The sequence below is a fragment of the Emys orbicularis genome, chromosome 12 (assembly GCF_028017835.1).
Source record: "Emys orbicularis isolate rEmyOrb1 chromosome 12, rEmyOrb1.hap1, whole genome shotgun sequence".
Taxonomy (NCBI): domain Eukaryota; kingdom Metazoa; phylum Chordata; order Testudines; family Emydidae; genus Emys; species Emys orbicularis.
Window position 1 is genome coordinate 31589800 of NC_088694.1, and position 23661 is coordinate 31613460.

A 23661-nucleotide genomic window follows, 5' to 3' on the forward strand; every position below is an offset into this window, starting at 1 on the left:
CTAAGCGTCAGTTCTGCAGAAAAGGACCTAGGGATTACAGTGGACGAGAAGCTGGATATGAGTCAACAGTGTGCCCTTGTTGCCAAGAAGGGTAATGGCATATTGGGCTGCATTAGTAGGAGCGTCGCCAGCAGATCGAGGGAAGTGATTCTTCCCGTCTATTTGACACTGGTGAGGCCACATCTGGAGTACTGTGTCCAGTTTTGGGCCACTACAGAAAGGATGTGGACAAATTGGAGAGAGTCCAGCAGAGGGCAACAAAAATGATTAGGGGGCTGGGGCACGTGACTAATGAGGAGAGGCTGAGGGAATTGGACTTACTTAGTCTGCGAAAGAGAAGAGTGAGGGGAGATTTGATAGCAGCCTTCAACTACCTGAAGGGGGGTTCCAAAGAGGATGGAGCTAGGCTGTTCTCAGTGGTGGCGGATGACAAAACAAGGAGCAATGGTCTCAAGTTGCAGTGGGGGAGGTCTAGCTTGGGCATTAGGAAAAAATTATTTCACTAGGAGGGTGGTGAAGCCCTGGAATGGGTTACCTAGGGAGGTGGTGGAATCTCCATCCGTAGAGGTTTTTAAGGCCCAGCTTGACAAAGCCCTGGCTGGGATGATTTAGTTGGGGTTGGTCCTGCTTTGAGCAGGGGGTTGGACTAGATGACCTCCTGAGGTCTCTTCCAACCCTAATCTCCTTTGATTCTATGACTCATGGCTCCTCCTCTTTTTCTTCTCCTCTCCTCTCCGAGGCAGAAGACTGGTGCTTTCTGTCTTCTTTGGTCTGAGACCGAGATTTGCCTCAAAAGCCCAGGAGAAGTAGTAAGCACTTGGAGAGCTGATGTGCTTGGTCTCAGAGTCCACTGAGGGAGCTAGAAACTTTGCCCTGGTATTGGGGACCCCATGAAGATGTGTCACTGTTCCTCAGAGTGGTAAGGAATTGTATAACCTTAGTAGAGGGGCTCAGTCCCAGGACAGAGGGTTATTCCATTCTGAATCTGAAGTCACCTTCACAGATTGCTCCAAGAGGTGAAGCCTGAGATGACTATCCCTGGCATATCAGGACTGGGCTAAGAAGAACCAGCAGACCAAGCACTTATCGAGGATAAGGTCTTCGCCACAACACCACCGCCGCCGCCGCCACCACCACCACCAAAAAGGCACCTCACTGACAAGGATAAGTCACATAAGGAAGAGTATCTGAACCTTCATACCTTTGCCTCAACTTTAAAGCACCAATCAAATCAATGGTCAAAATCTAAAGCTGCCAACAGGACAGAAAAACCTAGCAAAGCAGTTAGTAAACTAATACTGTAACATTAACTTTCTAAGGTGAAATTTTTGAAGGATGAACTTCTATGGGGAGTACAGCAGACATCACTGAGTGCCAACCTGAAGCCACATGTGGTAAGAAGGGGGGCTGGAACAACACTTTGCAACATGCCCTCAGATTGTGAGGAGAGCATGTGCAACCCCAATGGACACTGCTGACCAGAAAATTCCAGACCCTGGAGCATGAAGTAAACATGCACTAGAAGTGGGGATCAACACAGATAATACTCAAAGCAGTCAAGGATTTTCAGAAAGCACAGTAGATTAGCCTGGTAAAAACAAATGCCCTAGAAAAACAGGGCTATACCAATACAACATACCTTAGAATAATTATGCTTGGACTCATTCTCCAACTTGTATAATTCTCTGTCCAGATTCCATCCAAATCTCTCTGACAGGGCATCATCTCCATTCTCCCTTATTCTGTTCACTCCATCGTCCATGGCTGAACCTCTGGTTTCCACAACCAGCCTCTGCTCTATAGCAGGGTAGTAGGCCCGAGGTTTCTGGTAACAGTGTTCACTGGTAATATAGGATTCCTCCACAGAAGGAATGGTTGAAGGTTTCTCAACTGTTCCATTGAAAGTTCTATAACTTACGGTCTCTTCTTTGCAGCAGCTTTCTTCAATGTGAATGATGTGTTTCGTATGAATTTTTTCATCCACTGTAAGATGCTTCCAAGGATGACACCAAAGTTTTAAGTCTGGATGCTCTTTATTTCTGTTTACAGATAAAACTAGTAAAAATCACTTTTTAAATTTAAACTTCTTAAAATGACAGAGTTTCTTTATGACCTTATTTTACAAAGAAGTGAAATGAGAACATTCTATCTAAACATATCAGAATTGATGAACTTCCTCACACGTAAGTTTCCCTAAACATTCTGGGGTGAGATTTCACTTTCCAGTGATCTCTGTTCAGTATCTTTCAACAGAATCTTTTTTCATTAGAGTCACTATTTTTAATAATGCTTTCTGCTTAATGCCATGGCATTAGTTATCCTATACCCCACAATGTTTAGGTGCATCAGGCAGAGTGCAATTTGGAACTACTTCAAATTTGGCATGTTCATATCAACATTTTTAATGGTGCAAATACTTTTGTTAACTTTCAATTATAAAAATGTGTTAAAATAAATGAGAAAATATTTTCAGTTGTTGGTACATCCCCTGAATCATCTATGAATTTTCTTTATGGAAGCAGAAATTTGTTTTCATGTTTTTAATTTGATTGTAAGAAAGAAATATTTAAAAACCACTAGAACTGAGAAAGTGTTTGCTCTAAACAGTTGATTACTGTATTTGCATACAGAGCTGAAACAGTCCTCTATTCACACAAACAAATACGAATTTCATTAGAGTAGTACAAATGAACCTCCTGAAAGTATGGCCAATATTAGATTACAAGACCATAAATCAAAACAAAAAAAAATCCCGACACTCCAACCCCTCCATCCCCGACCCCCTCACACATATAAAGACAGCAAACACACCCAGTGTTTGGTTTTAACAACAATTCTTTCATGTATTAATAGTTGAAGAAAAACTTGTGAAAATGAACTCAAATATAAACTCTGGGATCAAGAAATTTTCCCAGCAGGAAATCTATTTCTTGGATGTGTATGCCAGGAATTACTTGTGCATTGTGATTTGTTTGACAATTAAGTATTCTTTTCTCTATTATTCTAAAAAAAAAAAAAAAAAAAAAGTTCTGATTTTACCATGGAAAGAAATAACCCATTACTTAACAAAAACTGGAAAAATAGTTGATATTTGCTCTTTGTTCCTATATACGTGTCATTTATATGAAACTAATTTACTGTCAAGAAACAAGCTGTAATAAAGGAACAGGAAGCAAGGCACTTCAAATGCAAGCTCCTTAAGCCAAATGAACTCTCAGATCACAGCACTGGAAAGGTCCTTCTGGGTCATTTTCTAGCAACCTGTATAGAATTGTCCTTCAAACTAAATCCATAAATCTAATAATACATGTCTATACTGGTTCCTCAATGACCCTTCCTTTGCAAATTATTCCATTACTTAAGCAAAGTGTTTGAGCAGTTTCACACCTAGCCAAGCCTATCTTTGTGTACACTAGAACCCCATACCTTTCCCACTAAACTGTTTTCTATTTTTTTTTCATTTTTTAGTTTACTTAAATTTCCATCAGGTTGAACAGTACAGAATAACCCTGCAAGAATTTATTTCAGCAGCAGGGCAACTGGGTATACTTATAAATAGTTTAAGGAGGAACCAAGAATTTTAGATGAATATGAATACTATGCTTCTGTAATTTTCATTGAATTCCTTCACTTATCCATTAGGGGTCAACAGCAAAAAAAAAAAAAAAAAAAAAAAAAAAAGGAAGCAAAGTTTTTAGCAACTTTGGAATGTCTGAACAGATTATTCCCATAGACTAGAACCAGGCCCAAACTAGAAGAAAATAAAATGACAGCTTGGGCTAACTCCTGAAAGAATATTGGAGAAGATCCTGGAGAAGTACTGATCTAAGTTGAAATCCAAAGTAATTGAAATCCCATGCCACTGCACAGTCTATCAAGACTTATCTTCACAGAATAAAGAGCCAGAGACAAAAAAAATATTCAAACAGCTCTCTGAAGACATGATAAATGGATAATACTGGGCTAAAGATGTTTGCAACTGAGCTGTCTGCTGTAGGCATCTTATAGGCAACATGATAATTGCACAACTGAAACATTCCTTTCAAATCCATGCTAGAGTGGCTAAAATTTCCTTTCTACATGTTGTAGGAGACTATTATTGTTGGTGCCTGTGACAGATATTGCTAACACATGCAGCATCTTCGGAGACTAGTGTTTCAACTTTATAAATGTTTTCTGGATGTTAAGCCAGACCTTGAAAGCATGAAAACTTCGAAGAGATGGTTTGAGGTGGTCCAGACAATATGGGCCCAGAGACCTTTGTACCAATACATGTTATATCTATTTGTGTGCTCCTGGCTCACTGTGTGGATTGCTTGGGGGATCTGAGATCACTAAGTGGTGATTTATGCAGAATCCCAATGCTGATTATGGAGACATCCAGAGTTTGAACTCTTGCCCCCTTGGCAAAGGGACTGTGACTGGTTTTATCCATTTCAGGAGTCCTGGAAACAAAAAGTCTTTTGGGATATAATGGCTGCATTTAAACAGACTCGGGGGCCTGATTTTGAGCCAACCGACAAGTGGTGGTTACCTGCTAAAGAGTCTGAAAGACGGGAACCTGCCAGGGTTTCCATAGGGAAGCTGGGGGACCTCTGTAAGATTAAGTATGTATTTAAATGCTATTGTTTATGATGTTTTCTGTAAATAAAAGTAGTTTACCTGGTGAGGACTGTTTGGTCACCGATGAAACACTGTCATTGTCCCTGGAGAAAGTGAAACTGCAAGTGCTAAGTAAGCCCTAAGTCAGACCTGCCGGGATAATCACAGTGAATTGCAGGGGGAGCTGAAAGCCTAAAACCCTGCTCTGAGGGAGAGGGAGGCAGCTCCTGGCTCAATGAGAATTGACAGCTGGAGGCCTGAGACCTAAAGGGAAACTCCTTGAACAGACCATGGAGCGGCAGTTATTCCAAAACTGACAAGTGCTGCTTTAACAAAACAAATCTTCTTAAAGGGCAAATCTCATCAGTAAAGGGCTAGAATTCGCCAATAAAAATAAGGATTTCAAAATGTGACAGTGTTCACCTCTAGAAGTGCCTTCAATTACAGGTTTATTCACCAGTTTAGGAGGCTTGTATATACAGTATAAGGCCTTGGCTACACTCGGGACTTCCCAGCGCTGCTGCGGCAGCACTGTGAAGTGCAAGTGTAGTCTCGCCGCGCTGTAAGTACTCCACCTCTCCGAGGGGAGTAACTTGCAGTGCTGCGAGCGAGCGTACAGCGCTGCAGGCTCTGATTACACTGGCGCTTTACAGCGCTGTACTCGCTGCGCTCAGGGGGGTGCGTTTTCATACCCCTGAGCGCAGCAAGTTGCAGCGCTGTACAGTGCCAGTGTAGCCAAGGCCTTAGTCTTTTCCAATCCAGTTCCAGAAGCACAACTACACTTTCTTAGCCTGGTGTTGTAATTTAGCCTTTTTGGTTTGATGTTGCATGCAGCAATACATTCCCATTAGTGCAATTACTGTTATGGCTTGTATTTCTATCAGTATTACATTAAGGGTTTGTCGGGGTCACCAGTGTGTTGGCTAGCTTCACAAGAGAAGCAACAAAAGTCAATCTAGGATGGATTGGCCTATTGCAGACAGGAGGAACATCTGAAAGTGAAGCACCCAAGGAACAAACTAACACTGACCCCAGGCACTGTTTACTAACGGCCTCTGAAAGCTGGCTCACACTATACTGATTCTGTCAAAGCCAATACTGATCTTTTCACCCCCTTTCGTTCAGGAGTGCTGAAGGACACTCTCCAAATATTTTCTGAAAGGATATGAAGATGTTTTTCTGAACTGTACATCAGTAGGAGAAGGTTACTCACCTTGTGCAGTTACTGAGGTTCTTCAAGATGCATGTCCCCGTGGATGCTCCAATTCAGGTGAGTGTGTGCCCCAGCGCCTCAAGTCGGAGAATTTCGACAGCAGTAGCCAGTTAGGCCACACATGCACTGTCTCCGTCTCGCACGTATAGCGGCAGTTAACTAGCACTGTGTGACCAACCCCCTCTCGGTTCCTTCTCTACCACAGAGGACCTTGCGAGAACTCTGAAGTAGAGGGGAGGAGGGTGGGTACTGGAGCACCCGCAGAGGGACACGTTTAAAAGAATCTCAGTTACTACACAAGGTGAGTAACCTTCTCTTCTTCGAGTGATGTGGGTGCTCCACTTCAGGTGACTGTAGAGCAGTGCCTGTAGTGGAAAGGAGGGGCTTCAAAGTTGGGTCTATGATTGATGCTAGGACCATGAGTCCTAGTAAAGTGTCAGATGTTGAATCTCTATTGTGTACGGCTGAATGAATGTATGGGCTGATGCCCAAGTGGCTGCTTTACATAGGTCTGTAATAGGTACATTATTAAGGAAGGCTACCAATGTACAGAGCTACCTGCTGGAATGTGTTCTAGCCCCCGGTGGGGGTTGTACTTCGTGTTGGCAGTAGCAGAAATGAATGCACTCTGAAATTCATTTGGAGAGTCTTTGCTTAGATAGAGCTTCTCCTTTAGATCTCTCCGTAGTTGAGAGAAATAGTTTTGGTGCCTTCCTGAATGATTTAGTCCATTCGGGATAGAGGTTCCGGACACCTTGTAGGAATCATTTTGTAATTGGATGGGTGAAGACTGAGAACCCATCCATTTATGGTGGAAGGTTGTGATAGCTGCAAGGTGTACTCTGAGTGAGCTCAATGAAAGACCGAATTTTTTTAGTTGAAGTATACAGTCCAGGAGGTGGTGGCTCTCATGTGTTTGTTCTGGCGTGTGAACTCTCTTCCATTTGTGGAGGTAGGTTGAACATATAGTCAACCATCTGCTGTTTAGCAAGACATCCATCACTTCTTCTCAACAGGTCATCTCATTGCCTTGGTACCGTGGAGGAGCCATGCTCTCAGGTGGAGTATCTCCAGGCTTGGGTGCAAGATCTGGCCTGCATCTTGTGACAGGAAACATGGAAGAAGTTGGAGAATATGCGGCGGACATGCTGCAGGTACAGAACCCGTTTGCCCGGGCCATGTGGGGGCTACCAAGATGAATCTGGATTGATTGGTCTTGAGCTTTTGTATGATCCTGGACAACACCCGGGTAGGAGAGAAAGTGTAAAGAAGAGGTGGGTACCATCTGAGGAGGAAGGCATTGCCCCTGGATCCTGGCCCTAAGCCTGCTCTGAAGCAAAATATTGGACATTTGCTGTTCTGACTTGTGGCAAATAGATCTATTGTGGGGAATCCCCATTGTCGGAATATGTCCTATATCACTGAGGTATTTATTTCCCACTCGTGATTGTGGGAGAACTTTCTGCTTAACATGTCCATTGTGGTGTTCTGACGTCCAGGTAGATAGGTGGCTAATATGGTGATGTTGTCATGGATGCACCAGTTCTACAGTCTTAAGGCCTCAGTACAGAGGGAGTGTACCTTGCTCCTCCCTGTTTTTTTTTTAAAATATAAAACATGCAAGCAACATCCATCAGGATTTGTATGGTTTTGTTTTTGATCATGGGCAGAAAGTGTGCACATATGTTGCAAACTGCTTGCAGTTCCAGAACGTTTATGTGCAGTGTTGGTTCTGGAGGAGACCACCAGCTCTGTACTGCTAGATGTTTAAATGGGAAGCCCAGCCCACTAGGGAGGTGTCCGTTGTGATCAGTGTTCCCTTTAATTTTTCCCAGGCATGTGCGGAATGAATTTCGTTGTATCCACAACAAAATCCATATTGGTGCACATAACAAAATTCATGTGGTGGGGGTCGGGCCAAGGGGTTTGGAGTGTGTAGGGGGGCTCAGGTGAGGGGGGTGCGGGCTCTGGGGTGGGGCTGAGGATGAGGGGCTGGGGCCGTGGGCTCTAGGGTGGGGCCGAGGATAAGGGGTTTGGGGTGCAGGCTGCCCCGGGGCTATGGCGGGGAGAGAGAGGACTCCCCCCGCAGCACCTGGGCTGGTGGGGAGTGGTGCTTCTCCCCTGGCCATGGCAGGTCCAGGCTGGGTTGAGGGCGAGTGCCTCTCCCCCGGCTGCGGCAGGTCTGAGGCTGGGAGAGAGGCATCTCTCCCTGCCGCAGCCCTTAGCGCCTGCGCGGCCCTTAATAGGTTGCTGTGCAGCCGCGCAGCTTAGAGGGAACTTATGTTGTGATTATCATTGCGGGGGGAATCTGTAGTTTAGGTGAGCCTCAATGAATTCTAGTTCTTGCACAGGTGTCAGCGTTGACTTTTGAATGTTTATTTGGAGACCAAATTTTGTAAAGAGTGATACTGTCTTTTGTGTGGCTTCAACAGCTTCTTCCCGAGTTGGGGCCTTGATTAGACCATCGTCTACATGTGGGTATATCATGAGCCCCTGCTTGCGTAGGTGGGCTGCCGCCACTGCTAGAACTTTGGGGAAAAAAACTCAGGGAGCCATGGAGAGGTCAAAGGGCAGCACTGTGTCCTAATAGTGATCTTGTCTCAAAACAAATTGGAGAAACCGCCTGTACGATGGATGTATGGTGACATGAAAGTATGCATCATGCAGGTCGAGGGCCGAAGAGCAGTCCCCTTGTTCCAGTGCTGGAATTATTGTTGCTGATGTATGGCGACATGAAAGTATGCATCTTGCAGGTCGAGGGCCAAAGACCAGTCCCCTTGTTCCAGTGCTGGAATTATTGTTGCTGAAGTAACCATTCTGAACAGTTTTATTTTGACAAAATTTATGTTTCTCAGGTTGAGAATGGGCCTCTAACCCCATGTCTTTTTCTGGGTTTAAAAAAATAATGGGAATAAAATCCCTTCCCTCGATTGTACCAGTACCAGTTCTACCGCACCCAATTGCAGGAGCTGATCTACTTCCTGTCTTAGAAGGTACTCGTGAGAGGGGTCCCTGAAGAGGGACAGGAAGAGAACGTGGAGGTGAACTGGATGGAATAACCGGTGATGATAATTTCCAGTACCCATTTGTCCGAAGTAATAATTGTAAATAATTGGTGGGGAGAATGGTATTAAATGGTCTGTAAATGGATGTCTGGTAGAAAGTGGTTTCAGCAATTGGAATTAGTCTCTTTCTTGGGCCCCGACCAAACCCTCAAATTTGATGTTTCAATCCAGGTTGTTGCAAGGTGGTAGACTGAGACGGAAGTGGCCTATGTCTTGTGGGTCTTTGCTTCCACCTATGGGTATCGTTCTGCCTCTGTGGCTGTGTGTAGGGCACTGGCCTTGAGCATTGTGAGAAGTAATATCTGCCTTGTTTTTGTGCAGGTGTATAGATGCCTAAAGACCAAAGAGTTGCTCTAGAGTCCTTCAATGTATGGAGGGACTCGGTCTTAGTTACAAATATTTTTGGACCTTCAAAGGGAAGATCTGCTACCGTGGATTGCACCTCCCCACTTGGGAATCCGGACAGATGGAGCCAAGAGGCCCATCGCATGACTATGGCGGTTGCAATGGATCTTGCCAGTGTGTCTGCTGATTCTAAGGAAGCCTGTACAGGTGTTCATGCCAGGAGGTGACCTTCAGAGATGACTGCCCTAAATTGTACCTTTTTGTCTTCCAGGATAAAGTCAATACATTTGTACAGTTTGGAGTAATTTGTATGGTTGTATTTCACCATCAAGGCCTCACACTTGGCTATTCTGAACTGTAATCTCGCTGACGAATAGGCCTTACGACCAAAAAGAGCCAATCTTTTCCACTCTATGATATGGGTTGCTCCTTGAATGGTGTTGCCTGCCCCATTTGTTGCCTGCCTCTACCACCAATGAGTTTGGCTGGGGGTATGAAAATAGAAATTCTAGGGCTTTTGATGGGACGTAATACTTTTTATCTGCCCTTTTACAAGTAGGGTGGATTTTTGTGGTCGTCTGTCAGATGGTGTTTGCAGGCTCCACGAGTACCTTATTTATGGGAAGAACCATTTTGGATGAGGTGGACGTGTGTAATATATCCAACAATTTGTGTTGGGACTCAGCAACCTCTTCCAGAGGGATTTGGAGCATGTGTGTGATTCTTTTAAACAGCTCCTGAAATTGCTTAAAATTGTTTCCTGTTGTAGGTGGCAGAGGCATGATGGTCTCATCTGGAGAGGAGGTGCTGTTAGGTGCAGGATTGGCCTCCTGATCCACAGCCTCCTCTGTTTCCTCAAAAGTCTCTTCAGGGAGCTCGTGGGGTTCTGCCTCTGACACTGATGGGGAGCGTCTCTGTTTTTCCCTGGAGGTACTGGGAGGCTTGGAGTAATGTTACCCACTGGTCCCAGTACAGCCACTATGGTGGGAATGGCATTGGTGGTGGATGTCCATACCACCCCTGGAACAGTGTCCTGGCTGTTCCTGTAAATCTGGTCTGACTACTCCCTGTATGGGTGAAGACTGTTGTGATGAATAAACCTCTCCCTCCTCATCCCCCTCGCTAGAAAAAGGAGGGGCAGATCTGTTTGGTGTGAGTGTTGAATGCACCGACGCAATATCGGTACCGAGAAGAGGTGACTCTGGTGACGCAGCAACTATTAAGTCAGAGAAACTGCTGCATTTCAAGAGATCTTGGTACCATCAACTTGCATCTGCAATTGCTGCGGTGCTGGGTATTGTTGTGGTACTGGGAGGTGTTGCGGCACTGGGGTAATTGGTGCTGATGGTGTCTGTACCAAAGGAGGTAAAGTAGGCTTTGGTACTGTGTCTCGGAGGTATGCGCCAGAGGGCCAGAAGATGGCGCCGTAAGCTGAGGCACTGCAGAGTTACTTGGTATTTAATGATTTGCTGCTGCAGTGAGTGCTGCAGTCGAAAGGTCAGTCTTGTCTCTGCCATCTTTCTGAGAGACGACCCACTTAGGGTCTCTGACTTTAGGGGTACTGCAAGATCCTGTTGACTCGTAGGTACATAGCTGTGGCACAGTCAGCACCAATGACGTGGAGAGAGTTGGAGAATGCTTATTTTTTTGAGATTCCTTTTGTGAGAGAAGTGGTAGCTTTCTTCTTGGGCCTTTTTTTAAGGAGACAGGTCCCTCCCATGCAGAGTCGGTGAGGGAGGTCTGTTAGAAGCCGAGGTAGGTGACTGGGAGGACTTTGGGATCCCGGTTTGGAGGCCAGGCGGAGAGATTGCTCCATAAAAATGAGTTTGAGTTTAAGGTCCCTCACTTTCCTTGCGCAGGTCCTAAGGTTGTGCAGTAGAAGCACTTCTGGTGTACGTGTGTCTCCCCCAAGCAGCAGACACACTGGGTATGTCCGTCCGAGACTGGCATTGCCTCTCAGCAGGAGAGGTAACATTTAAAACCCGGAGACTCAGGCATTCTCAGGTGAAATCGTCCCCGAGGGGTGAATGAAAATGTAACATAAAAATAGTGTTAGTGTTAGTGTGTTTTTAAAATGGGGAGAAAAGAAAAGAGATAGGAACGAGTTCTAACTAACCATTCTAGCTACTACACTATGCAGCTAATCCAAAATCTAAATCTAAGGTAAGTCATGTAGAGGCACTGCTGGAGCTCCGACTCGGACCAAGAGCGGTTCAGAAGGAGCAAAGGGGTGGTTGGTCACACAGCACTAGTTAACCGCTGCTATGGGTTAACTATGGGAATAGCGCATGTGCTGCCCAACAAGGCAATGCTGTCAAAATTCTCTGACTAGAGGTGCGGGGTGCACAATCACCTTAAGAGGAGCACCAATAGAGACATCACTCAAAGAAGAACATCAAGATACTTTTTCTTCAAATCTTGAAATCTCTTGAAGATTCTTTAATGATACATTTTATGAGAAACTGGGAGTTAATTTAGTACAATACCTTACAGCAAGATCAAGATATGGTGGAAGTCAAAAGGAAAACATTCCATAAGCAAAACGCTCTTGTTTTGTTCCAAACCTTAATGCCACAAAACCGATATTGTGTTCCATAACTGAAGAATCTAAAGATCTAAAACTCTCATGTCCCCTTGTTGTACAACACTGGGAAGAAAGGTCCTAAAGAGCAGGAGATATTTAAGTTTCACCTCCTTTCTATTAAGTAGAAAAGTATTCCACAGAGGTGATTAAGGGATCCCATGATGAATGGATACATAATATTTCCATGATGCATGACCCTGTATCTTTTTTTTGCAATCCACTACTCAAACACTAAAAGGTATTGCAATTATCACATTTGCAGACACCACAGATTGAGGTGAAAGGAGAAGAAGTTCTAAAAGAGGCCGAAGACACCAAGAGCTTTGCTTTCCAAATGGCTGCTGCTATGGGACCGACTGATCAGTGAACAGAGAAACATTTAAGAAATCACACTCTGAAACTGATGGATTTGAGGTTAGGATAATTCATTTTTTTCATCCCCAGAACATTAAGGAAACTGGAAAAATGTTGCTCAACTCATAAAAATGCAGAAAAAAGTTGGTTGACTGTCCATATCTACTAATACATATATGTATGTATAATGGGAACATTTTGTAATTTTTCTGGTTGCGTTGGTAACCACAAAATAAAGCTCAAATAGATTATAAAGTGGTGGGCAAGCCACTGAAAGGCTGCTGAGATATTAATGTTCTCATTCCACTATATATAATAGAGCAATAATGGAGATGGGTGAAAAAATAATGTTCCCAATAGCAAAATTATGGTTTAGTAGTATTGAGATGGAAAAGAGAGATGTGTCAAGAATATCGAGATAAGTATTATATACACCTTTCATCCATATTCTGCTTTTTTCTGTATTCTGTATAAATATTCTAGAAAAATTTTCTTCTATACTTTGCTTGCTTGCTATCTCTTTCTCCACATTTCTGTTTGAGTATATCTATACCCCCACAACAATTTAATTTTTTTTTATATTTTATAAATTAGTTTCACTGCACCAAGGAGTTGCAGCTATTTTTTTTTTTTTTTTTTGCAAATCACAACTCATCATATCAAACTACATTCCTATATATCCATGGAATAGTATATAAAATCAAAATAAATCTGCATTATCAGTTATTTTTCTACTCTTTGAAATCTGTTTCACATCTAGTACATGCCAGCTAAGACTTCAAAACACTGCTTACTGTAAAATGCTCATCTTCAGCTGCAGTCCATGCAGTACTTCTATCACTTTCTGCACATCCCCAAGAAGTTGATGAGTGGCTACAATCTTCTTGGCATTTTGGTGGGAATAATTTTCTTCCAGAAATGCTAAGCCATGCATGTGACCATTACTTAACCACTCCTTCTCATACCAGTATTTTAAGCTGGATCTCTGACCTAAAGCAACAGTAATGAGTGGATTAAAATAATCATTAAGGTAACTTTGGTATGTGAACATTACGGGTAATATTTGTCATTAGCTTGATATCGACTAATATAAACCTTGCACCAGCTTATTAACAGTAACTCCTCTTAACAATAGGACTAGTAAAAGAGTCTATTTGACATGGGACACTCCACTGCCCCAAAGACAGAAGGAACATATGAAGTGGGAAGAACATAGGACACCTTGCTCCAGGCCAGGGAATTCTACCCAAGTGTAAAGCAGCAGTATTCAATGAGGACTTCCATGCCAGACAGTTGCAACTGATGGACATCTTCATATTTTTGATGTATTCTTATCAACAGATTACTGCACATTCCAGTAACTAAATCTTCAGGCATAAAGACACTATGTAATTCAGTGCAAATGATTTTAAAGAGTCTGTGGACAGAAACAAATACACCACAGGGCTGTGAACTTCCCCATCACCAGTAGTTTCTTTGATGCCTAATTGGTCACATTTTATAAGTAGAATGTATGTACCAAGATGCAGTCATTGAAATTTACAATTTTGACCAAAACCTTATGCAAATATATGACTATTAATAAAGTTACCCCTTGCTGAGGCAATTGGGGTATCACAGAAACAGCTGAAATGCGAATGAGTTACCACATTATAAAATAGATGTGATAAACACAACAGTAATAAATTAAGAAGCCAAGCAAAGGGGCATCAATAAAAATAGCAGGATGGGACTGGAGATGCATTCTGTCTGGGTGCTAACTGATTAAAACAGAGTGTCTCTCTGAAAAGTAGACTATTCAATAAAAGTGAGCTTGTTTTTGAAGAGTAGAGGTTGGGCTTCTGCAGCTGCCCCAGAAGAGCATGTTCCACAGCCAGGGGAACATCAGAGCAAAGAACAAGTCACCTGCTCATATAAGGCCCAAAAGAGTTACAGCACAGGCCTATCTAAAAGAGGCTCCCAGAGGAATTTTAAAATATAGCTAGGTCAATATCCATTAGGGGGTTTTGACAGCTATCAGGGCCAACTTAAAATCAATGCACAACTTTATGGGCAGGAGGTACATAAGAATGCAGAGGGGATGCATGTTACGAACATCAGTGCTCAGTGTGGACATTAGCTATGCTGCTGCTGCACAAGCATGGAAGATCCCCTGTTCAGAGTCCTACTAAGGGAACTGTAATCACTGAACCTCCGTCACAAAGCCTTGTATTGCTGTTCAATGGTCATTATGGGATAAATAAAGGCAAAATATTTTCATTCCAAGCACAATATGAATTTCCATGGATAGGATGTGGTTTGTGGAAAGAGTCAGTTGGGACATACCCAGTCCAAGCTATCAGGGTCCACAGGGCAGGGGAGGAGATGTACAATTGTGTACCATCACCATGGTGATATGATCATCCAACGTTTAGAGATGACCTCACCCAGAGACCTTATCTATGCAAACACTAAACAACGTGGTAAACTGGACACTGCAGTGTTGATGTAGCTGCGTTGACCCCAGGGTATTTGAGACACAAGGTGGGTGAAGCAGGGCCGGTGCTACCATTTAGGCAAACTAGGCGGTTGCCTAGGGCACCAAGATTTGGGGGCGCCAAAAAGCGGTGCCCCCCAATTTTTTTTTTTTTTTTTACAGCGTTGCTGAGCTGCTGGTGGCACGCTGACATGTGCGGCTCAGACTCCCTCTCCCCGAGCGCACGGTCGCCACTCCACTTCTCCCACCTCCCAGACTTGCAGCGCCAATCAGCTGTTTGGCGCCGCAAGCCTGGGAGGGGAGGAGAATTAGAGCGGGGGCGGCGTGCTCGGGGAGGAGGCAGAGCAGAGGTGAGCTCCCCGGGAGGGGGAGCTGCTGCGGGGGGGGGGGGGCCCTCAGGGCGGAGGGGGGGCAGGGAGGGTGGGGGCGCAAGGTGGAAGTTTCGCTTAGGGCGCGAAACTTCCTTGCACCGGCCCTGGGGTGAAGTAATATCTATGTAGCTTAAAAGCTTGTCTTTCACCAACAGAAATTGATCCAATAAAAGATATTACCTCATGGTAAATAGGACAGACTTTTAAGGGGATCCAAATCCCTAGGCAATGACACACATTGTCTAGCAACAATGTGAGGTCTTGTAGATATGACTAGAACCACTGCAAAGTAGTTCCAGGCACACCAGCAACATCCCTTAGTAAATAAAGCAACAACATGTGGCCAATGATAGGAAAATCTGCCAAATACAAAAAAACAACAACAACGATGTCAATTCAGCCTAATTTAAAATCTACAGATCATTTAGGACCCTGACTGGCAGTCTCAACTCCCTAAGACAGACTGAATCTGGACTGAAACCTATCGAGGATGTCACTGATTTAGAGGTGGACTTGGAGCCAAAAGGCCATTACCCTTCTGGTTTACTGTCCCCAAAGAAGAAAGGTCAGACAGGGAGACTACTAGGAAGCACTCCTGTGACTTGAAGAGGGGTGAACCTCCATAGCTGACTGGCATCCGCCACTTACTAAGTGATGTCTTGATAATATCCCGTCAATAACAGCAACACAATGGCAGCAAACAACTTTCTAGGTAGCCAGAGTGGGCATAGATCAGAGTATAAAACACACAAACCCTTGAAGATATCGGGGACAGTGGAGAAGACAGTCTGTCAGTTACCCCAAGTTCTGACAATTAAGAGAACTGGAGAGACAAGCCCCAAACTTCTCAATCTTCTCCAAAACAATTCAAACTTGTTAAGAGTGATTATTTGAAGGAATTACTAAATCATAGATTGTAAGTCCAGAAGGGACCACTGTGATCATAACACAGGTCATAGGACTTCCCTGAATTAATTCCTGTATGAACTAGAGCATATATCTTTTATAATATTATTTCAAGAATGGATTTAAAAAAATAAAAAAAAAAGATATGGGGTGATGCAATCTGAATAATTTAGATTGTGCACGACACAGAGGAATTTATTTTGATGGCTTCTTACTGTATCTATGTTCTAACACAAAATAAAATCACAAATGCATTTCAGAGATGAAGGGAGGGGAGAGAGGAGATAGTTATGGCTGTTAGGAAACAGCTTCCTGCTGGCTAATTTCATGAGGTAGGACTGGCATCAGCCTTAAAGGAGTCTACAGGACTGCTGTCGATGAGCCTGCCACAGCCGTCAAAACAGGCATATTTAAAATAAAAGTGGTGATTTGTAACAACACTGTCAGGCACAGGTTCCATTATGCTGAAACATGCTCAGAGGCCTGTGTGGGAAAATACCACTGTCAAACATTACATATCCAAAGTGATACAATATTAAATTATTCCATTTTCATTCTATTTACCATCTTTAACATTACTTAGTTCAATATTACTTCAATTAATTGCTTTGGTTAACTAAGTTTGAACTATAGCATTACCTAAAGCTTCCTAGCACTTAGTCAACAATAATTTATCATTAGTCTCAAACAAATTTAAAACTCTCAGGAGAGCTCAAAAATAAAACAAACTGAAAAATTAGACAACTTGATCTGTATTTTCCAGTCAGATAGTACACCCCAACTTAAATCTGTGTTAACAGCAAAATTATGTTCTATGCAGAGTATCTTTACAATTATACACATTTAATTCCAACTCCTGTTATGGTTTCACATAACGCATCTGAACAATGTTGACTAAACAATAACAAATGAAAGCAAATTAAATTCACTTTTTAAAAAATCCAATCATCTAAAAAGGACAGACAAACTAATGGCAGAAATTACTGGTATAAGAAAAAAACTATACATATATACTTTGTAATAGATATAAAAAGCTAATAAAATTACTACATGTATTAGAGTCTGTAACCTTAGAAATCTTTGTACCTGGAGGATCTTGGCAAATATAGCAGGTATATTTCTCAGGTACATTATCTTCCAGTAAACCCATACAGACTCCATGCTGCCAGCACAGACACTCTTCACACTGTTTGAAGTCAAGAATTGCACATCAACAAATGAAACCTCAATACAATTACCTCAATTAATAAGATTAATATGCATATGTATGTATGTATGTATGTATGTATGTATGTATGTAGTGTCTGTGTAACAAAAAAAGCCAATAAACTTGAGAAATATAGGCCTAGAAAATGACACCCGGATCCCATCTTATTTTAAGAACAGCAATTAAATTAAAAGATTGGAACTACAATGAAATTTCCACCTTCCCCACTCATTTTTCATAAAAATCACAACCATTTTAGAGTGAAATTAGAGATCATAAAAAGTAGCAAACTGATACCCCTTGAGACCAAAATCCTCTAGTAGACGAGCACATAGAGCAAGCGCTGTTGCAGCCGTATCTGTCCCAGGATATTAAAGAGACAAGGTGGGTGAGATATCATCTTTCATTGGACCAGCTTATTTTGATGAAAGAGACAAGCTTTCCCAGACCTGAAGAAGAGCTCTGTGTAGCTTGAAAGCTTGTGTCTCTCACCAACTGAAGGTGGTCCAATAAAAGATATTACCTCATCTGCATAGAGCAAGGGTAACCACAGTACAAGTTCAAGCTTCCCCTACCAATGTACCTAAAAAACTCCAGAAGTGAGAGAATAGCTGAGTCACCTTCATTCAATCATTATTCAGAGCATCACAATCCAGGTATAATATCGAATGTGAAGATACCTTGAAGGCAGAGACACGTAAGCCTGGTCTAAACTTGAAAGTTAACAGTATTAAACTATATCAGTATTAAAGAGGTACAACTTTCTAGTGTAGATAAGGCTGTAGCTGCATGTTGTGTTTCAGTCTTTTTTTTTTTTATTTTATAAACCATGAAAAGTACCCCACTGCAATTTCCAAACAGCTCCTAGAAGTTACCACTAGTCCCATTTATGCAGTCTAAAAAGGGGTACAAAGAAACTTACAGATAAATAAGATAACCAAGTCTCTCCTCTAAGGAGTTTCTAAGTTTGATAATGAAAAAGATGGTGGAAGTGGGACAAAACTGCACATGAGGGAACATTATTTACAGGACTGTGTCATGGTTCTGAATATCTTCTTTTACATAAGCCTGTTACAGAGAGGCACAAGAGGAAGAACCCTTCCTGACTCTCCCTAATTCCCTGAGTGGCTCTCTCTGCACAGGCCGTACTGACAGGAACAAAGAAGGTGTTTTTCAATTGAATTAGCTCAACCAAATAGTTATAAAATGGCCAGCTCAAACAACCTTAAAAGTTAGTTTTCAGTTGAGTTGGGCTACCTCAATTGAGAAACATGTTTATTGTCCCTAGGGCCACAGAGATTGTTTAGACTAGAGTTTGGATCCTGTTTTGAGAGAATTGATTCCCAATTAACTCAAGTTATACTTTTGTAAATGTTAACTTAGACACTACACAAATGTCTGTAGTTTACTCCTGCAGTAAAAAACTCTAGTCTAGACATATTGCCCCCTGCCCCCCAAATAGACTGCAAGATCCATATACCATGTCTCCAAGGAGGCTGGGATTAAGGAGAGTCTTTCCCACAAAATGGGGAGAGAAGAAGAGGCATTCCTTCACCCTAAGAACTGTAGGGGAAGAGTGGTGGAAAGAAGAGGAAGGAGACAGGTCAGTCAAGTAGGATGGGGTGGAGGGTTGTAAAAGATAGAAGACATCCCTGGGAGGCGGGTAGGGGAGGAAGTAGTCCCTCTTCTCACCACTAAGACAATGGTGGTGGGTAAGATGGGCAATAGAAAGATCAGTTGAGAGGAAAAGACTCCCCATCCAAAAAAAGAAAAAGGCAGGCACCCCTTCCAAAACGGGTCTTCCCAATAAGGGAAGGGAAGGGAAGGAAAGAGAAGGGAAGGAAAGAGGAGGCAGAGAAATCCTACCAAGGGAGGGTCCAGAGGAAAACCAAGGGAAAGGATGGGTTAATGGGAGGAGGGAAAGCAAGCAGAGGAAAAGGGAAGCCAAAGGAGGATGTGTCAAGAACAAGAGGAGAGCTCCAGGCCCTGTCTAAACTAGTAGTTTTGTAAAATTCCCCATGGCTGCACAAGAGTGGAGCTGCAACAGTGAGAGATTTTAGGGAACGTGCTAGTGTAGACTGGGCCCACAAGGGGAAAGGGCAGAAAAGTACAAGGATGCTGTCAAACAAACCCATTCTGCTTTAAAAATAGCGTCAAGGCAACACAGGGCAACAAACTAACTGACACCAAAGTATTTTTCTCCAATTTTTTAGTTCTAGTAATCTCAAGGATTACTGGTAGCAATCACACACAAAACATGTTCAGATAGAAGTGGTTTTTAGTTGATGCGCCTTTAATTGGATGTAAAGCAGATACTGAAAAAGCAGAAAGAAAGATTAGTGAGTACAAAAAGAAAGAAAAGTCAAGGAAAAAGAGAAAGATCAGTACAAACAACAAGGAAAGAAGTATGTTACTTTCGTTTTACAGCAAGTTTATAAAAATGATACAAAAACACACACACAGACATTCAGTTTGAGTTCATATACTGAATCAGGAGATATCAAAGCATGGGACTGTTGAATGAGGCAGGCTGGGGAGACTCTCATGAGCCCAATATCACTATATAAGTGGCAAGGGAAAACCTGTTTTGGTTTTAGATGCTGATGCTGGCTCCTGACATTTTAAAAATACATGTGTTTAACACAGATAAATGAGGAATATGCAAAGCATAATTTGCCACACAGGCAAAATACCCAACTACAGAATTCAAGACAACTGTTTTAACTAAAGTGAATGTTTTGAAATGTCTTAATCTTCTAAAATGCTAAAAGTTGCCCCAGACATTTCAGAGCGTTCCATGGAAGTACACGATGCTCGCCACCCCTTTTTTACTGTCTGTCCAGTGCTTCCCACTTTTGCCTGCCTGGCTACAGACCCACTGTAACAGGTGAGAGGAAGCAGATTGAGCCAGAGTATAGATTAGTAATGGAAAATGAGCTAAAATAAGGAGCTACAGGTTTTGAAGGAGGAGAAAAGGTGGACAAGGGGGGAGGAGGAGAACAGGACTAAAAAAAATACAAATTAATTATGTATACAAAGGAGGTGAGGAGTGAATTTCCCCAAGCTGGTATGTGGAGCAGCTCCGCATCTTCCAGAATTAAAACAAAAACAAACCAAAAAGACACACACCCCCCCCATAAAAAAAATAAATTCATGACTTAAACCCAGAAAAGAATATGCAGACTTGTTCTATTTGGGGCTAATTGTTGTCCAGACGTTACCTTGAGGATTTAGACCCCAGGAGAAAGTCTCATTCCCCTACAATAAAAAGGGTGATCAGTGTAAAAACTGAATTGCTGCCTATATAGCTCTAATAGCAAAACCCCATGGCCCTCCAGAGTTAAGCAGAGACCAGGATGAAGCCTCAGTGACAATTTGACACAGGTCCATATTTAAATAGATTTTGTTTCAGTTCTAGTACTATTAACTTAGTAATTCTTGCTATACAAATGTACTATTTAAATGCAAAAACCATGTATGTACCTTTCTGTAACTATTGTATGCAGACACAAATGGTTACGAATTTTATACTATATATTAAACTGTACATGGTCTAGTTGAAACCTTAACATTTTGCACTTCCTGTTACTGGGCCCAATCCTGCTCCAACTGAAATCAGTGGGAGGTTTACTGTCAGCTTCAAAGGGAGCTGCACCAGACTCTGTTATTTAACTGTACCAATATTAGGATTGCATACAATTTTTGTATGTAATCTTTTTGTAAAGAAAAATGAAGATATTCTCCATGCTTAATGGCACTGAACTTCTTAGAGATGAACAGAGTGGGGAAGAGAATATTACTTACTTGTAATTCTGCCTTTTTGTAGATAAGATCTCACAAGAGTCCCACTCACAGGTCTTGCACGCCCATGCATAAACTGCCCTAGCTCTTATGTTTTTGATGCCTCAAGACACCTGTGGGTTGGCACAAGGGCTCCCTGGAATGTGTATGCTCCAACAACAAGCACCTCAGAGGTCCCAGAAAATTCTAGCCAGTTTCTTTCAGATCAGTAAGAAAAGGCAGCATTCTGTCTCATTCTAATTGGCATTTAGAGTGCCCACATTTAAAAAAAAAACATAAAAGTCAGCAATTCCTCCAGGAATGGGCAAATCTCCAAATGACTTTTTTGAGGGCAGATACAGGAGACACCTCAAATCTGAGCTTCCAAATTCTGGGGTAAGGTAGAGGTCTGAGTGAGAATCCTCTGAGGGGATATCTTCAACAATGCAGATTTACAAGTAAGTAGTTTTTTCTTCTTTAAGGAGAAGAAAAACTGCACAGGATTTTCACTCTTCAAGAGTAAGTGGCTTGGGCAATGACTCAAATAAAAATAATTAGAACGCTCCAAGAAGCAGAGTCAAAAAGAGGCTGGTACCCAATAAACAAGAGACTCCCCCCCCCCCCACCCCCCAATAGGATGATGAAAAACATATACATAAACAGCACCAAAGGATGCACCCTTCTAAAACAGAAACTTTCAAAAACTGGCCGACTCAAATAGGAGATGTCTCAGTATGTGAATCCAGAGATGGAGAAATAAAAACCCATATGTATTCTTCTGTTAGACAATTTCCCAGACAAGACAACCATAGAGTGTCTAGACAATCACTTAAACAACTAAGTGTTTCTACCAATCTAAGATTTGATGTCCTAGCCAATTTTAATGGCAATGTAGGCAATGCAGCTAAGAAAATAACCCAACGCCACCGAGCTGTCACAACCACCATGGACTTCTACAAATTGCAGCAATTCCCATAACAAAGCCAGCCATGCACCAGACCCTTTGGGCATGTCTCTGAAGTATAGACAACGTCACTCTCCTAGACAGAAAGCCACCTCCTCATTACAGCCAGCCAGAGCAATCCACGGTCACTATTTTTGTGAACCAACAACATTAGTTCAACCCTAATAGCTCTTGGTCTCCCCTCCCCCAAAAAAACCTTCCAGAAGACCCTGTAATAGAAAGACTCCAAAATGAAGGAGTAAAGATACTGAGCTACCACCATATGTGGCCCTTTGTGTTTTGCAATAATAGAATTTACCACAGAAATCCACCCCTTGCCGGAAAATTGTACTCCAGCATCTAAGTTTTAATTTCTAATCAAGTTATACTTCTAGCCCTCATATCTATGAATAGAAGAGCAGTGTAACAGAAGAAATTATATTTTCCTGAGTCTGCAGATAGCCTGAAACAAAAGCATAGCGAGATGTGAACTTTCCCAATTCATCTCTATAGGGCATCTTAAGTTTGACATCTAAGCCTGATAACTGCAAACATTACTATTTCACTGCTGATCATTTTAGGACAACCCCAAAGCTAATTAATGTGCATCTCACTCCCAACAAATTCCTGCGTGTTCTCAAGTACCTACTGTGCCTATGCAGCTGCTATAACACCAGCTTCCCACCCCCTAATAACTACTACCATGGAGTAAGATGTTATCAATACAAAAATCTGCTGCAAATCAAAGACTGAAAATATGGTAACATAAAAGACAATTTATTATTAAAATATAAATACATGCTACTGTACCGACTGCATTATTCAATTTCATATTACATTTGTAAAAACAGAAAGGTAACTCAGGAGCTATAATTTTAAAAGTATGTCTATATATTCCAATTTATGGGAGATGCAGCCTTGGCACTGCTGAGCTTCAGGAACATTTTAGAAAGCAGCCCTTACTGAGACTGCACAAGTACCCTCTAGTGGTGCCTAATTTTTACAGCAGAGATAAAAAATAATGGTAACAATTTATAATCAACAAGAGGATAATATGATGAGATGGCAGACCAATACACTTTGGCAGAATACAAGGAGGGACTGAAAAAGTAAGAAGTCCAAGTTGGATAATATGAAAACAGATTGAAGAGAATCTGCTACTCATGGTGAAACCTCTTCCACTTCTGAGAAAAATATTTAACAAGTAGTTTCCTAGATTGTAATAGGATTTTCCACATTTCCACAGTACAAGTTAGGTCAGTCAGCATCCTGTGATCCAAGATGTGAGGATGCAGCATGCAAAAGCCTTTTTGGGTCAAGATGTCTGATATCGCTGGTAGGAGATATGGCAACTCCTATCAAGTCTGAAGAGATATGCATACAAGTAGTGGCTAGCCCAAGCTAAGGCAATTAGTATGACCTAGGACTCACAAGGAAGCAACAGCCGCAAAATGTAGTAAACTTACCTACCAAAAATAACCCAAGAACCAAATCTTAAGAGCTCTAGGCCACAGTGCTGAAAGTCTGTCTGATCTCTCCCCATTCTCCCCCCCCCAACCATGTGCACATTAGTGGTGTGAAAGATATTGGCCAAAGGGTCACTCATCCTCAAAGAATCCAGGCAACCCAAAAGGTAAATAAAACCACTAGTTTTTATCATGTCTTAACTTATATCCACTCTCAATGCTCTTGAGGCTCAAGGAAAACAAAAGTCCTCAACCCCTTGAGTCACGAACAAACAAAAGCAATCTCTGATCCCTCCCTGCTCCCGGAGGATAAGGTAAGCAAAAGATCTCAAATCCCTTTGCCTCAGGA

At 42.3% G+C, this 23661-nt stretch overlaps 1 protein-coding gene across 1 annotated transcript in view; it reads right to left on the minus strand.

Moving 5' to 3' along the window:
* Nucleotides 1-23661, minus strand: part of PHF20 (PHD finger protein 20) — a 161844-nt gene that overhangs the window by 9792 nt on the left and 128391 nt on the right. The window contains exons 15-17 of the mRNA XM_065414947.1: nt 17003-17102; nt 12958-13153; nt 1640-2039 (exon numbers count right to left, since the gene is read on the minus strand). Coding sequence (XP_065271019.1) covers nt 1640-2039; nt 12958-13153; nt 17003-17102 — 696 coding nt within the window. The remainder of the gene's footprint in view (nt 1-1639; nt 2040-12957; nt 13154-17002; nt 17103-23661) is intronic.